Source organism: Schistocerca gregaria, chromosome 3 (genome assembly GCF_023897955.1).
Source record: "Schistocerca gregaria isolate iqSchGreg1 chromosome 3, iqSchGreg1.2, whole genome shotgun sequence".
Classification (NCBI taxonomy): Eukaryota; Metazoa; Arthropoda; class Insecta; order Orthoptera; family Acrididae; genus Schistocerca; species Schistocerca gregaria.
Genome location: NC_064922.1, coordinates 228,258,023 through 228,272,516, shown reverse-complemented (window position 1 = coordinate 228,272,516; position 14,494 = coordinate 228,258,023). Strand labels below are relative to the sequence as shown.

Genomic DNA, 14,494 nt, shown 5'->3' with positions numbered 1-14,494 from the left:
TGCCTCAGATACACTTTGCATGAGAGAAGTTCAAAAAAATAACATAACAGGTTCTCTGTGAAAAGGTTTGTTCAGGAAATTAAAGGGGTACGCAAAGTTTTTAAGGTACTGGTACATTTCTGTGTAGTTGCCACAGTTGTCTAAACATTTATTCCATCATAAATCAATCTGTCAGAACTCACATAAAAGACCAAGCAAGGTGGCACAGTGGTTAGCACACTGGACTCGCATTCGGTAGGACGACGGTTCAATCCCATCTCCGGCCATCCTGATTTAGGTTTTCCGTGGTTTCCCTAAATCACTTCAGGCAAATGCCGGGATGATTCCTTTGAAAGGGCATAGCCGATTTCCTTCCCCATCCTTCCCTCACCTGAGCTTGCGCTCCGTCTCTAATGACCTCGTTGTCGACGGGATGTGAAACACTAATCTCCTCCTCACATAAAAGAAATCAGGCCCCAGGTCTAGGAACCACTTTACAACAACCTCCTGAACATTAGTATTGGTTTTGAAGACGTGGCTAGCGAGGTACCTATCTGATGGCTGAAGAGTTGAAATTCACTTTGTTTTTCAAAATATGGGCTGCATGGAAGGTGTTCTAATACAGTCTATAGCAAACATGGGACCAAATCACATGTAATTTAGACTGTATGTGTTTGGGCATTGTTGTGCTGCAAGTGTTCCAGTGTGGCTGGCAGCATTCATAGTCTCTGCAAGAGTGAGGAAATCAACCAGCAGCACACCCTGTGTGTCCCAAAAGACTATGTGATAACTTGCTTCATGGATACTGGTATTTTGTACTTGTTGGTGCTTGAAACTTCCTGGCGAAAGGCAAAGGTCGGGCACACAGTTTTAATCTTCCAGGAAGTTTCCTATCAGCACACACGCCACTGCAGAGTGAAAATCTCAGTCTGGAAACATCCCCCAGGCTGTGGCTAAGCCATGTCCCCACAGTATCCTTACTTTAGGAGTGCAAGTTCTGTAAGGTTCACAGGAGAGCTTCTGTAAAGTTTGGAAGGTAGGAGACGAGATACTGGCAGAAGTAAAGATTTGAGGACCGGGCATGAGTCGTGCTTCAGTAGCTCAGATGGTAGAGCACTTGCCTGCGAAAGGCAAAGATCCCGAGTTTGAGTCTCGGTCGGGCACACAGTTTCAATCTGCCAGGAAGTTTAATATCAGCACACACTCCGCTGCAGAATGAAAATCTCATTCTTGTTGGTGCTTGCTGGGTGGATGGGGGTCAGCATGACATTCATATTTCTTTGACTCAGGGTTCACACAATTCAGCAACATTTCATCTCCTGTGACTGTATGGTGGAGGAATGGAACACCCTCCACCTGTAACCACATTACGTGCTTGAGAAGTGATATTTTTTGCATGACTTATCATCTGAGAACTGCCCTGACACACAATGATAACAGATCTTCTGGTAGTCCTGTGGGTTTTGCACAATATTTCAACTCTTTGATATGGCACACATTTTCACCTGAGGTAAATATACTTTGTCAATCTGACAGTTACCCATCTCACATGTCTGTTCTGCCTCTATCAAATTTATGGCATGAAAATAACACCTTTTCTCACAACATTTCTCTTGTCTGTCAAGTTTCCACTATTTAGTGATGAATGGCAGCTGGGGCATTTCCTTCAACAACAAAAAACAGTATTACATTTACACTTCACTTGTCGACCACATACCTGTAACTTGAAAATGTTTTTCTAAGTGCAGTGGCATAGTTGCATGTATCAGGGTGTTTAAAAGCTTTGATAATCTCTTCTATTTAGACAGGGAATTTAATTTTCATGAGGTATATATACACTCACAATAGCTCGTGTTACCTTACTTATTGAACCATTCTCCTAATTTGGTAACTGCCTTATTGTCTCCAATACTACCATCAATTTGGACTACCCCATGAGGTCAGGTATATTTGTTGCCATTAGATGTAATGTAATTCCACCATAAATGGGCTTCCAATAAAACTGTTCTAAGGAATTTTCATAGAAGTATTGGTTCACAGCCTGTTTTGCCACTGTCACCATGTACAAAACTGTAATGATCCAAATCAGTTGTCAGATGATTAAAGTCTCCTCCAGTGATGACAGTGGGACTGGCGAACACCCTGCTGTAACCCAATACTATTTTCATTAAGAGTACTACAGCCACCTTTCACTCAAACTAACATATCCACTAGACATCCATCCCCTTCTTTACCTTCTATTACACTACAAAAGAGAGTATTTAGTAATCAGTTGTGGTGAACAGCATAGCTTTCTCTCTCCATAATCTAGTGATTAAAAATAAAAGAAGAATTCTGTGGTTGATCTCTACTTTTTCTTTGAACATTGCTTCATACAACTGTTGAATAACAAGTTCTGCTGTCACCCAATAAACAGTAAGTAAATGCCAAGTGCTTTCAAGCACAGCTGTCACTGTCACAAAGAAACAAGTACTGAATGAAACATCCTGTTTGCCTAAAATGATTTAAACTATATGTAGTAATAGTTCTGTGCACTTATGTTAACAGGTATTTGACAATATTGAGGAATATGCTCCTGGATTCACAAAGAGTGTGATCGGGAAAGAAATTCTGAGTCCCCCAGACATTGAAAATGAGTTTGGACTCACTGGTGGTGTAAGTAACAATCCTTTCATAATTATCATTTTGCTTTTCTTGTTGTCATTTTTGTCTTCTCATTCATATCTACAAACAGAAAAAATAAAACAACTCATGCCACACAGTCATTACACCATGACTTGATGTCTGTTGTGATATTACTTAATAATCATGTTTGTAACAGAAAAGGAATGGCTCAGATGGAAACAGATACAGCAGAAATAGCAATCTGAAAAAATCATAAAAGCTTAAAGACCAAACCACAAACAGCATCATTTGGGAGAATAATAAAACAAAAAGAGGAAGTGACTTTTTTTTTGGGTATCCTACACTATGAGTTTATGAAAATAGTTTAAGGTTTCTTTTGGTTAAAATGGAAATGAAGTAGTAAGAATAAATAATAATTGCAAGTGTATTATAAGAATGTAATGATTTACAGCAATTATTCAATGGTCTTAGACTCATGATACACGAAACTTTTGATGAGATATTTTGATAGTCAGTTGCAAATAAAACAAAACAATGCAAAAATTGAGGCAATACAAAAATAATAAAAGAGGTAGGTATAAGCATAATAGAGGAAATAAACATTTTCAGAAGGAACTTAAAATGACCTATAGTCATGAGATATGAAAATTTTCCTTGGTCAGTCAATACAGTAGGGAGATTTAAAGAGAAGGAAAAAATGTGATGATAGTAGAACATTCAATGCAAGTGACGTACTGGAGGGAAGCGTTTTACAGCAAGCACAGGAAGTGTCTCAGAATCTGATCTTTCTGCTGTACTTTTTTGGGGAGCAAATGAGGTCATATAGTCATTACTAGTTTACCTTCAGGTACCATATCAATCAACAGAACAAAAGTACTGTTTTATTGTCATTTCCATTACACTGTTCCCAAAAGTAGAGGTTTTGTTTCTAACAAATACGAGTAGCTGGTTGAAGAGTAGGCTGTCTATCTCACACATCATGACTTCTGCTCAATCTTTGGTTCATGAGACAAATGTTTTGTGTAACACTTTGTATTCCTCAGTTTAATGCAAACAGGTCTCATTTTTTGTAACAAAAGGAACAGTTTCTAGAATGTAAGCACAAGGCCCTGTTATATATTTTGAGCCCCATGTACAGTGGTGTCTGAGCATAAAGCAAAAAGTGATGCGAAGGAAATTTGAAGTTTTCCTTGTGACGAGTACCATAGCTATGCTTAAAAGCTCGGTTTTAAGCACAGCTATGGTACTCGTCACAAAGAAAACTTCAAATTTTCTTCACATCACTTACAGCTTTATGCATTCCAATGATGTAAACTGCACAATTTTTATTAAAGTGGCTCTTTCCACATTTATTGTGAGTATATATGGTATGATCATCAGGTCCAGTTCTCAAGAAAATAAAATAAAATAAAGTACATAATAATAATAATAATAATAATAATAATAACAATTTTAACATGTGGGCTCCTTCACTGTACTACTCACCAGTATGATATTGACAAAATATTTACAGAGCACATTCATAATCGAGTTACAACACAACCTTAATGTTATTACAGTGGCTTCACCTTATTTAGGCAGTGGACAGAAAACATCTCTCAATATGTAATATGTAATACATAACCAGAGTACAAATTACTGACTTGAAGAAAAAGCTCATAAAAGTTAATACCAGTCACTAGTTCAGTTTAATATATTAGGTAAGTCACATTGATATACTGAGTGTGTGAATACAGATGTATTTGTCCATAGATGTTACCCCTAAGATTTTCGAACTCAGACTTTCAAAGAGATGTTAGCAAGTTAGAAGCAGGAGTCAGACTCATTACATAGATTTTACTTGCGTATCACTAAGGTTTCTGGGGCCAGACATTCACACAGATGTTAGCATGTTAAGAGCAGTATGCATGCAGACTTATTACATAGATGTTACTCATATATCAACTAGCCCAGAACTGCAGGTTTTCTGGTGGTGTTTGCCTATAAACACTGACATATGAATATTTTAGTATTTCTGAAACTACTTAGGGTTTGAAAAAATGCTAGGTTAGATTTTACTGATTGGCTGAGCTGTATTTTCCGACAAATAATTTGGTTTATAGAATAGGTAGTTGCTAGTAAAATTAATGTAAATTCTCTAATTACAAGTACAACAGCCATACTTACAATTAGTAACAATAATTTAGGCAAGTTCTTAAATAATGGCTTCATTAATTACTGAAGGGTGTTATTTGGTCCAAGAAAATTAGAGCAACAAAAGTATAATGGTAGATGCAAGATTTTAACAAGTACAGTGGCTAAACTTACAATAGAAGTTTTGGGTGTGTTCAGACTTTCAAATGGTTCAAACGACTCTAAGCACTATTGGACTTAACATCTGTGGTCATCAGTCCCCTAGAATTTAGAACTACTTAAACCTAACTAACCTAAGGACATCACACACATCCATGCCCGAGGCAGGATTCGAACCTGCGACCGTAGCAGTCGCGCGGTTCCGGACTGAGCGCCTAGAACCGCTAGACCACCACGGCCGGCATTCAGACTTTAATATTAGTTATCTGGTAAATTAATTGAAACACTGTAAATTCTGGATGCTTGTATTTATAATGAGTAGGGTGAATATTTCTCAGATTAAGTATTAGCTCAGTCCATATACCCTATTACATGCTATAGTAATAATTTCAGTTATCAATTACTTTTAATTAACATTAGCAAAAATAAATGGACTATTGGGATCTGCACATTGAAAACTGTAGTTCGCATAATAAACCTACATGAAGCACAGTCTGACTAATATTTTGAAAGATTCAGTTTCCTGTTATACAAGGTGAACAGTAACAAAACCAACAAACTGCAAGGACGGTTTCCTGACTGAAAATGGAGTTAAAAAAGTTCTGTGAACATGTGTCCGGAAATGCATTGTTGCCACAGTAGATGGCTGATAATGACAGTTCCTCTGATCAAATCATGTTTTCCTGGAGTGTTGCAGGCTATTTGACTGACCCAATATACTGTAAGCAGCGGAATGGTTGAGTATTCATGTTGGGAACAAGCCAAGGTAATATTTGTGTACGATCAAGCATATGGAAACAGTTGAAAGGCATCACAGCTATACCAAAACAAGTACCCTCACAGACACCAACTACATCACACAACATTTCAAGCCAGTGATAAGGATAGTAGTGGTTGTCATGCAGGATGCACATAATCGTACACCATGTTGGTGGACCAGTTGCCTGGAGCTTGTAGTAGAGTTCGTATAAATATCCTGCAGAACTTGGTCCTCCAGATCTAGTGTATGCACAGTCTACCACCCCCCCTGCATGTTTGTCTGCCTGAAAGGACCCATGATCATGCAAATGCCCAAAAAGGAGTTGAAATGTTGTGTGAAGTGGTTGATGTCTGTGAGGGTACTTGTTTTGGTATACCTGTGCTGCCTCTTGACCATTTCCATCTGATTGGCCATACTCAAAAACCATCTTAGCTTGTTCTCAGCATGAATAATGGACCATTCTGCTGCTTACAGTATGCTGCGTCAATCACACACTCTGCAACATACAAGGAATACACTTCATTTGGTCAGAGGAACTGTCATTCATCAGTGCCATCTACAGTGACAACAATGCACTTCAAGACATGTTTATAGGACCTTTCCTCCTCCATTTTCAGTCACGAACTCATCCATGCAGTTTGTCAATTTTATCGACATTCACTCTGCATGACGGGGAAAGGCTGTTACCAAAAATCTCTGAAAGTTCTTGTCTGATTTGCTTCAAATTTCTACATTCAGATGAAACGATGAAGAAAGTTAATGAAAAATTAAATACCTAACAAACAAAATACTTAATCAGTACAACAAAAAACCAGCCAAAGTTGCAAATTTCAGATTTTTTATTCACTCAGTGACTAGTTTCAGGCCAGGACCCATTTTCAAATAATCGTAACATAGTCAAAAATGGTCTTCCTGAAAATGCAAAACCCATGTCAAAAATGTGCAAATGAACAGTTACAGGGCATACAGATAATTACTGCATGCTGGAAGTTCAAAAATATTTCATAGTAAACTGACTATAATTACTATCAAGAGTATAAATTATTATAGCAGCTATACCCATCTTGGAGATACTACCATTAGAATTCGCTAGATTGGGGATGAGTGAACGCTTGAGAATTTGAAAGAAAATGATTGCAAACTCTTATTTTTTGCTTGGGTGGTGCAGTGGTTGGGAAGGGAGTGAGACAAGGTTGTAGCCTATCCCCGATGTTATTCAATCTGTATATTGAGCAAGCAGTAAAGGAAACAAAAGAAAAGTTCGGAGTAGGTATTAAAATCCATGGAGAAGAAATAAAAACTTTGAGGTTCGCCGATGACATTGTAATTCTGTCAGAGACAGCAAAGGACTTGGAAGAGCAGTTGAATGGAACGGACAGTGTCTTGAAAGGAGGGTATAAGATGAACATCAACAAAAGCAAAATGAGGATAATGGAATGTAGTCGAATTAAGTCGGGTGATGCTGAGGGAATTAGAGTAGGAAATGAGACACTTAAAGTAGTAAAGGAGTTTTGCTATTTGGGGAGCAAAATAACTGATGATGGTCGAAGTAGAGAGGATAAAAAATGCAGACTGGCAATGGCAAGGAAAGCATTTCTGAAGAAGAAAAATTTGTTAACATCGAGTATAGATTTAAATGTCAGGAAATCATTTCTGAAAGTATTTGTATGGAGTGTAGCCATGTATGGAAATGAAACGTGGACGATAAATAGTTTAGACAAGAAGAGAATAGAAGCTTTCAAAATGTGGTGCTACAGAAAAAATGCTGAAGATTAGATGGGTAGATCACATAACTAATGAGGAGGTACTGAATAGAATTGGGGAGAAGTTTGTGGCACAACTTGACTAGAAGAAGGGATCGGTTGGTAGGACATGTTCTGATACATCGAGAGATCACCAATTTGGTATTGGAGGGCAGTGTGGAAGGTAAAAATCGACAGGGAGACCAAGAGATGAATGCACTAAGCAGGTTCAGAAGGATGTAGGCTGCAGTAGGTACTGGGAGATGAAGAAGCTTGCACTGGATAGAGTAGCATGGAGAGCTGCATCAAACCAGTCTCAGGACTGAAGACCACAACAACAACAATAACATTTTTTGCTTAGTTGACATTGTTACATATGAAATACACCCTGAAGATGTTTTACTCTTTTTTTTCGAAGTTACTTTTATTATTAAAGTCCACAGTGACATACAAACACTAAGGCATGTCATAGATATAGTACCAACAAAAGTCACTAGATCATAGGCTCATCAAAAAATTGAACAGAACCTGAGATTTTCTAAACTGTGACATAAACTGCTCAAATTTTGAGTCATGCTCAAACACAGCCCTACTTGACACAGTGAAAACTGAGCTGAAACTTTAGAAAATGAAATTTCCAAAAACACAATGAGATACTTACCGCAAAATACATAAATACATGGCACAACTAGTTGTATTTTCATACAGGGAAAATAAAAGTTTGTGAAAATTAGTTATTACAAAATATTTGGTTTGAATTGGTGTATGTTTGCAAAAGTAAGAGTCCTAGAATCCCATTTTTATTAATGCCAAAGGTGGGGATGTATTCATTTGTCATATTCCATTGACACTCAGTGATTCAAATATGCCCTTTGATTTAAAGTGATTGCAGTTTCCCATGTGGCTTGCAATTGCTATGAGTATCAATAAGGCACAGGGTCAATCACTTTGTGTGGAGGGTATTAAACATCCTGACCAAAGCTGGGTTCTGCAGCTAGCTAAATATAAAAATATGTTGTTTTCATTAAACCATTATGGTTCATTATTTTCATGTCATAATAAATATAGAATTTAAATAAAACTATAGAAAGTTACTAGACCTTACAATTACTAGACTTCTACACTACACCCTCAGCTACCAGCTTCTTCGTTAATATGACAGAAATGTTTTGTTCTTTAACAGCAAGTACAAAAGCAACTTCATTTATGTATTTTTGAGAATTACTTTGTACTGCTTTAGGAAAATGAAGTCCAGGTACTTTCCTTCAACTCCTGTAAGTAGGAAATTGAAGACAGCCAGTCTGTACAGCCCCCATGTTAGGCCCAAAATGTTGATGTAGAAGCTAAAAATCTTCATGTTACTGTAATTCACGAAGTAGCAATGATCCATCACTGCTGATCTGTCAGGTTGTAGCAAGTGGGTGTATCATTAATGTTCTGATTTGATACATATCTCATGAACAGTTCAACATTAATTCTCAATGAAAATGTGTATTCTGTTACTTGGGCTCCAGCTGCATAAAATTAAGATGGAGTCCACACATAGGTAAACTAATCAAGAAAGTCAGTGCACCATGTTTCACTCTTAGAAGAATCTCTTAGTGTGTTGCCCTAAAGAAAAGTTTTATTTTGCACATTTTCACTCTCCATCATCTCAAGGAATTATTGGCCATGTCATTACCTACTTTACACATTATTTTCATTGCTGGCTTTCATAGCATAAATGGCTTTATTGACTTCAATAAAATCATTTACACAGTGGACACCAGCAGTAACAATATTGTGCAAAGTAAATGACCACACATTGTCAACACTTCTTCACAGATCTTGGAATTCTTCTGCTCATTTGCCAGTAAATTTACTCCTTAGTGATTTTCATTTATGATTATAGAAATCAGTTCCATCTTAATTGTGATCTACACAATCACAAAGCAAGACACAAAAATAATATTGATGTAGAATTTGTCCCCCTGTCTAAAGATATATGTGCAGATACATCTGAGGTAAATGTATTCAACAAGCTCCCTTCAAACAGAAAGCAATAATCTGAGAGTCCCCATAGAATACTTAAAACATGCATCATTAGCCACTCCTGCTACAAATTATCTGATTATCAGATTCAAGGACTAAAAATTACTTTTAGCTACATGGCACATAGCAGTGTCCATTGTAAAAATTTGTGTGTTGCCTCTGTTGTTACAGCTGTAGGTAACAATGTAATTTAAAAATAACAACATATGCAAGCAAATATTAAGCTAAAATTAGAATATGCTCATCAGCTATGTAATATAACTTAAAAAGCTGCAGATTATTCAAAAGTAGCGATTTTCCTACAAAATAGTTACATTACATTTAGCTGCCATAACCACAAATAGTACTAGGCAGTATATGTTTACATTTATTACACTGTACTGATTAAGTTTCCACAATTTGTTTTTTTGTTAGTGATTGTATATATCGACTTGTTTCTCATACTGCATGAGGTGGTGCAGTGGTTAGCATAGTGGAGTCACATTTGGGAGGATGGTGGTTCAAATCCCTAATCTGGCATCTAGATTTAGGTTTCCCTTAATTTTCCTCAATCACTTCAGGATGGTTCCTTCGAAAGAGCATGGCTGATTTCTTTCTCCATTCATTCATTCTCGACAGAACATTCATTTATAATCTTTCCTCCTTCACTCATTTCTCGCCCATGAAGGTTCTCCTTCTTGATATAATCTATAATGAATGAATGAATGAAAATATGAATGAATGAACAAATTTTTGTGTTCTTTCTTGAATTCAATGACTGGATGCATAGAAAAATAAATAAAAACAATAATAAAAATGATCCAAATGCCTTTAGAAAACTACATACAATTTTCAAAATGAAGTTTGCAGTGTGTCTGAAAAGTAAAGTCTGAGATCAATGACCATTACCAGTTCTGACATGTGGCAGTGAAACATGGATTTTCAATGTGAAAACCACTTAACACCTGAGGGTTGCTCATTGGGTACTGGAGAGATGCATATTAAGATTTAGTAAGACACATAGAAAAGTACAGACTGGAGTGGATGATGTGATTATGATATATGGACCAAGAATATTGCTTGCTGTATTCCAAGAGATAAGAAAAATCAATACAATGAAAGATCAGTCTGTTCATTCAAAATTCACTGAAAATTTCACCAGTATTCTCATAAACATTTAGTGCTGAAATGCATTCCTTTGTTAGAAATTCCACTAACAGAGCTGGTATATAAGGAGCGTTCAAACAGAAAGAAGCTAAAGTCTGGAATGTGCAAACCAGTGACAGGAGGGTAATATCGTGGTGTGTGTAATGAGGTGTGGTTCCAACCAGAGAGTGGAAGTTCACAGCCCATCACTAGAGGGCAAGTGTACACATCACATGGCTATACAGAGCTAGCAGCAGCATGCATCAATCATCCAACCCTGCCAGTCGCATTGCAAACAGTGACATGGAGGTATCAAAAAAAGAGCAAAGAGGTGTTCTCCAGTTTCTGGCAGTGGAAGGACAGGAGGAACGGACATTCATTGACGAATATCACAAGTGTACAGTGAACTCTGCATGTCCCTTGCAAGGTCCAAGGCATGGCACAAGTACTTCAGGGAAGGACGGTGTCATTGGTCGATGATGCGTGGTCTGAAGCACCACACTCCATTACGGATGACATTGTCCAGCTCGTGGATGCACTCATTACCCAGGACTGCCGAGTGTCAGTGAAAGCCATAGCCACTGTGGTCGGATTGATCAGCGGAAGTGTTCACACCATCATGAAAGAACGACTGCACATGCGCAAAGTGTGGGCCCAATGGGTGCCCCACAGTCTTCAACCACACCAGGTAGCTTGTTGAATGGCTCACTGTCTTGCTCATCTGCAGTGCTGTGCTCGGAAAGGGAATGTGTCCCTGGCACAAGTGGTGGTTGGGAATGAGTCATTGTGTCATCACTTCAAACCAGAATCAAAACGACAAAGTCTCCAGTGGAAGCATCCAGGGTCACCACCACCAAGAAAGCCAAGGCCAACCACACGAGTGCAGGAAAGGTTATGCTGACATTCTTCTTTCACCTAGATAGCCCCCTGCTGCTGATTCACTTCCTGCGGCACGAGACAACAGTGAACGCTCAGCATTACCTGCGAACTTTGACCACCATTTGCCAAGCAATCAAATCAAAATGACCAGGCAATCTGAACTGCAGGGTCATTCTGCTTCATGACAATGCAAAGCCTCATACGGCTAACACAGTTGTGGCACTCCTGTAGAATGGGAGGTTCTTGGCCAACCTCCATACAGTCTGAACCTCTCCCCCTGTGTTTACACCATTTTTGGTCCCCTTAAAAAGGTTCTGAGGGGCAAACGATTCACTATGGAAGACGACGTCCAGCTGTATGTGCAGAAGTGGTGAACATCGGAGCCCTGGGAATTTTATGAGACAGCTATTCACTGGCTTGTGTCAAAGTGGGACAGGTGTGTCAACAGCCAGGGTCAATACTTCTAACATATAGGTACTGGTTTCTGTAATTATGCCTCTGGCTCATTTCTTTTTGAATGCCCCTTATAACATTCAGAAATAAAATTATATAATCTATGAAATAAATCACTCATTACTTTTATGTTAAGCATATTGCCATTGACAAGAACATAATTAATATGCTGATTAGATAATTATATGACTTTATTGGAAAAGTCTTGGCATGTGATAAGAAACCAGTATATAGAGCAGATTAAATAATATGAATAAGAAGTAGCACATTAAGTAATGCAAAATGCTCAACTCTAGAAATAAATGTATTTTTAAAGATTTATATCTCCTGTAGTGCAGGTGCCACTGGTGATGGTCATGCTCTCGATTCTAGTCTAGCAATAATAAATAAAACAATGGAAACTCTGGTAGGAATACCTCAGGCCGAGATGTTGGATTTGGCAGTCATGTGTGCATGAGGTGTGCTTGCTTGTGTGTATGAATGGTGTGTGTCTCTCTTCTACTGATGAAGACTGTGGCCGAAAGCCTTATGTAATTGTCTTTTAATTGTTCCTGTCTACAACATAACGTGTCTTCTTTATGGTAAGGAGCAATCTGTCTTTTCCTAGATTGTAAATAATAAATAAAAGAAATCACCATTAGGCAGCTTAGGTAAAATGACATATTTCCATTTTTTTCCTGTTCTCTGCTCTTTTAAACAAAATTTATAAAAAACAATCACTGCTTATTAATCTTTCAGAATATCTTCCATGGGGCATTATCACCAGATCAGTTACTGCTAGGGAGACCAGCACCAGGAGGAGGTGGGCCCTCTGCACCAGCAGCACCTTTCACTCCTGTGCCACGCTTGCTGCTATGTGGCAGCGGATCCCACCCAGGAGGAGGTGTCATGGGGGCTGCAGGGCTCATTGCAGCTCGCAGTGCTATTCGTCTTCTGAAAAAGTCTTAAACTGATGGATTAAAAGATTTTACAGCTTTTCTGTTGTCATACATGTGGGTCTTTCTTACAGTCAGATACAATGAATCATATTGTGGGGCAGACAAGAACTGAAATACACAGTACATCTGAAACCATAGAGCTTGCAAACAACTTTCAAATGCTAAGTTGCTAAATCTAGTTGCTCTTAATACCTATTGTTTCTTGAAGGCTATTTATTTAATGGAAAGCTGAAGACTGAACCTCTATATTGTGTAGAAAATAAATTCATTATGCAAAATACATCTGTGTGCAAAACTTTACATATAATATTATCTTAGGAAAGAAATAACAGAGTTTCAGCTTCTTCCATCTTCATATTTCCAATTTCCCAATAGTGCTAGATCATCAAGTGTATTTGTGTGTGGAAGCTTAACAATGCCTTCACAAGCCATATTATTTCCTAGCAAGTGAAACAAAAACTATTCAAAACTACCGTCTCAATGATAATTAATTCCTCTTATTGTCTATGATTGTATGTTTTCTTTGAAAGTTCATTCTGGTTAAAATCACTGTGCATGTGATAATGCTCAATCAGAAAAAAACTAAAGGAAACATATTAACAAGTTTCAAAGGCAAAAGTGCTCTACCAATAAATGACTGTCAATTTTTGAATCATTTTGCCAGACTACAGTAAATTATCACGTGAAAACAAATTATAATTCAAGGTATTGTAATGCTCACTCTAGGACCAATAACATTTATTGAACACAAATAAACATTCAGTAACAACAAATTAAAATGAATACTACTACTACTGCTGGTGCTACTACTACTACTACTACTACTACTACTACTCTGTGTGTCTATGCATTGAAATTATACTATTACATAAAGTTCCACTTACAACTTGTGATGGTGGAAGTGACACACTCATCAGCTGAAGCACTGTCCAACAGAGGTCATTGTGATTCACTTGTGGAGGGGAAGTTGGATAACAGCAACTCGGAGTGCATCCACTGGCAGGTGGCCTGGATTAGCTCACTGTGGATGTTCAGATGACAGGACTGCATTAGTATTGGCTTTCCCACCGCAGGCACACAAGGGACAATGTTATGCCTATCAGCAGATCTGCATCTTCCACTTGCAGATCTGTTGGAGTTACTAAATCACCCCAAACCCAGCCCCACCTCAAACCCTCTCGAACTGGCATGTAGGACCATTACCTACCCAGCCTGTGCAGGGAAGGTGGAGCACCTTGCAAGGATCTGGAGCCTTCTAGGAGTGAGGTAGGTCCTGGGTAAGTCCTTCAGCTCTTGGGAAGGAAGAGACAAACCATCATCCTCTGTGACCCAGGAGTAGAGGGACTTACAATGTGTTTGGAATGGTGGTGAATGTGGACTCCCCAATGAGGAAGGCCACAAAATATGCCCCTGATAGACAAATTTTAGAAACTCATTTTTGGCCTGAAAATTTCGAAAGAAAGGTCATCTGGATGATGCAGTGGATAAGAATCAGAGTTCTTTTCAGCATTAATGGTTTGCTAAAAGCCTCCAGTTGACCAAAGAGAGCTCCCAAGCTTCCTAACCACCACTAACCAGGTTAAATAAATCAATCAATACATAAGAAACAGTGAAGCCCACTGACTGCAGTAAAGTGGGCAACGTAACTACTTGTTGTTTTAGCCTGTCTA

General features: G+C 38.2%; 1 protein-coding gene across 1 annotated transcript in view; it reads left to right on the top strand.

The window, feature by feature from the left end:
- LOC126356230 (pyridine nucleotide-disulfide oxidoreductase domain-containing protein 2-like) overlaps positions 1-13,104 on the top strand; it is a 149,610-nt gene extending 136,506 nt beyond the window's left edge. Inside the window, exons 10-11 of the mRNA XM_050007050.1 lie at positions 2,527-2,634; positions 12,625-13,104. Coding sequence (XP_049863007.1) covers positions 2,527-2,634; positions 12,625-12,834 — 318 coding nt within the window. The 3' untranslated portion in view covers positions 12,835-13,104. The remainder of the gene's footprint in view (positions 1-2,526; positions 2,635-12,624) is intronic.
- The last annotated feature ends 1,390 nt before the right edge of the window (positions 13,105-14,494 follow it).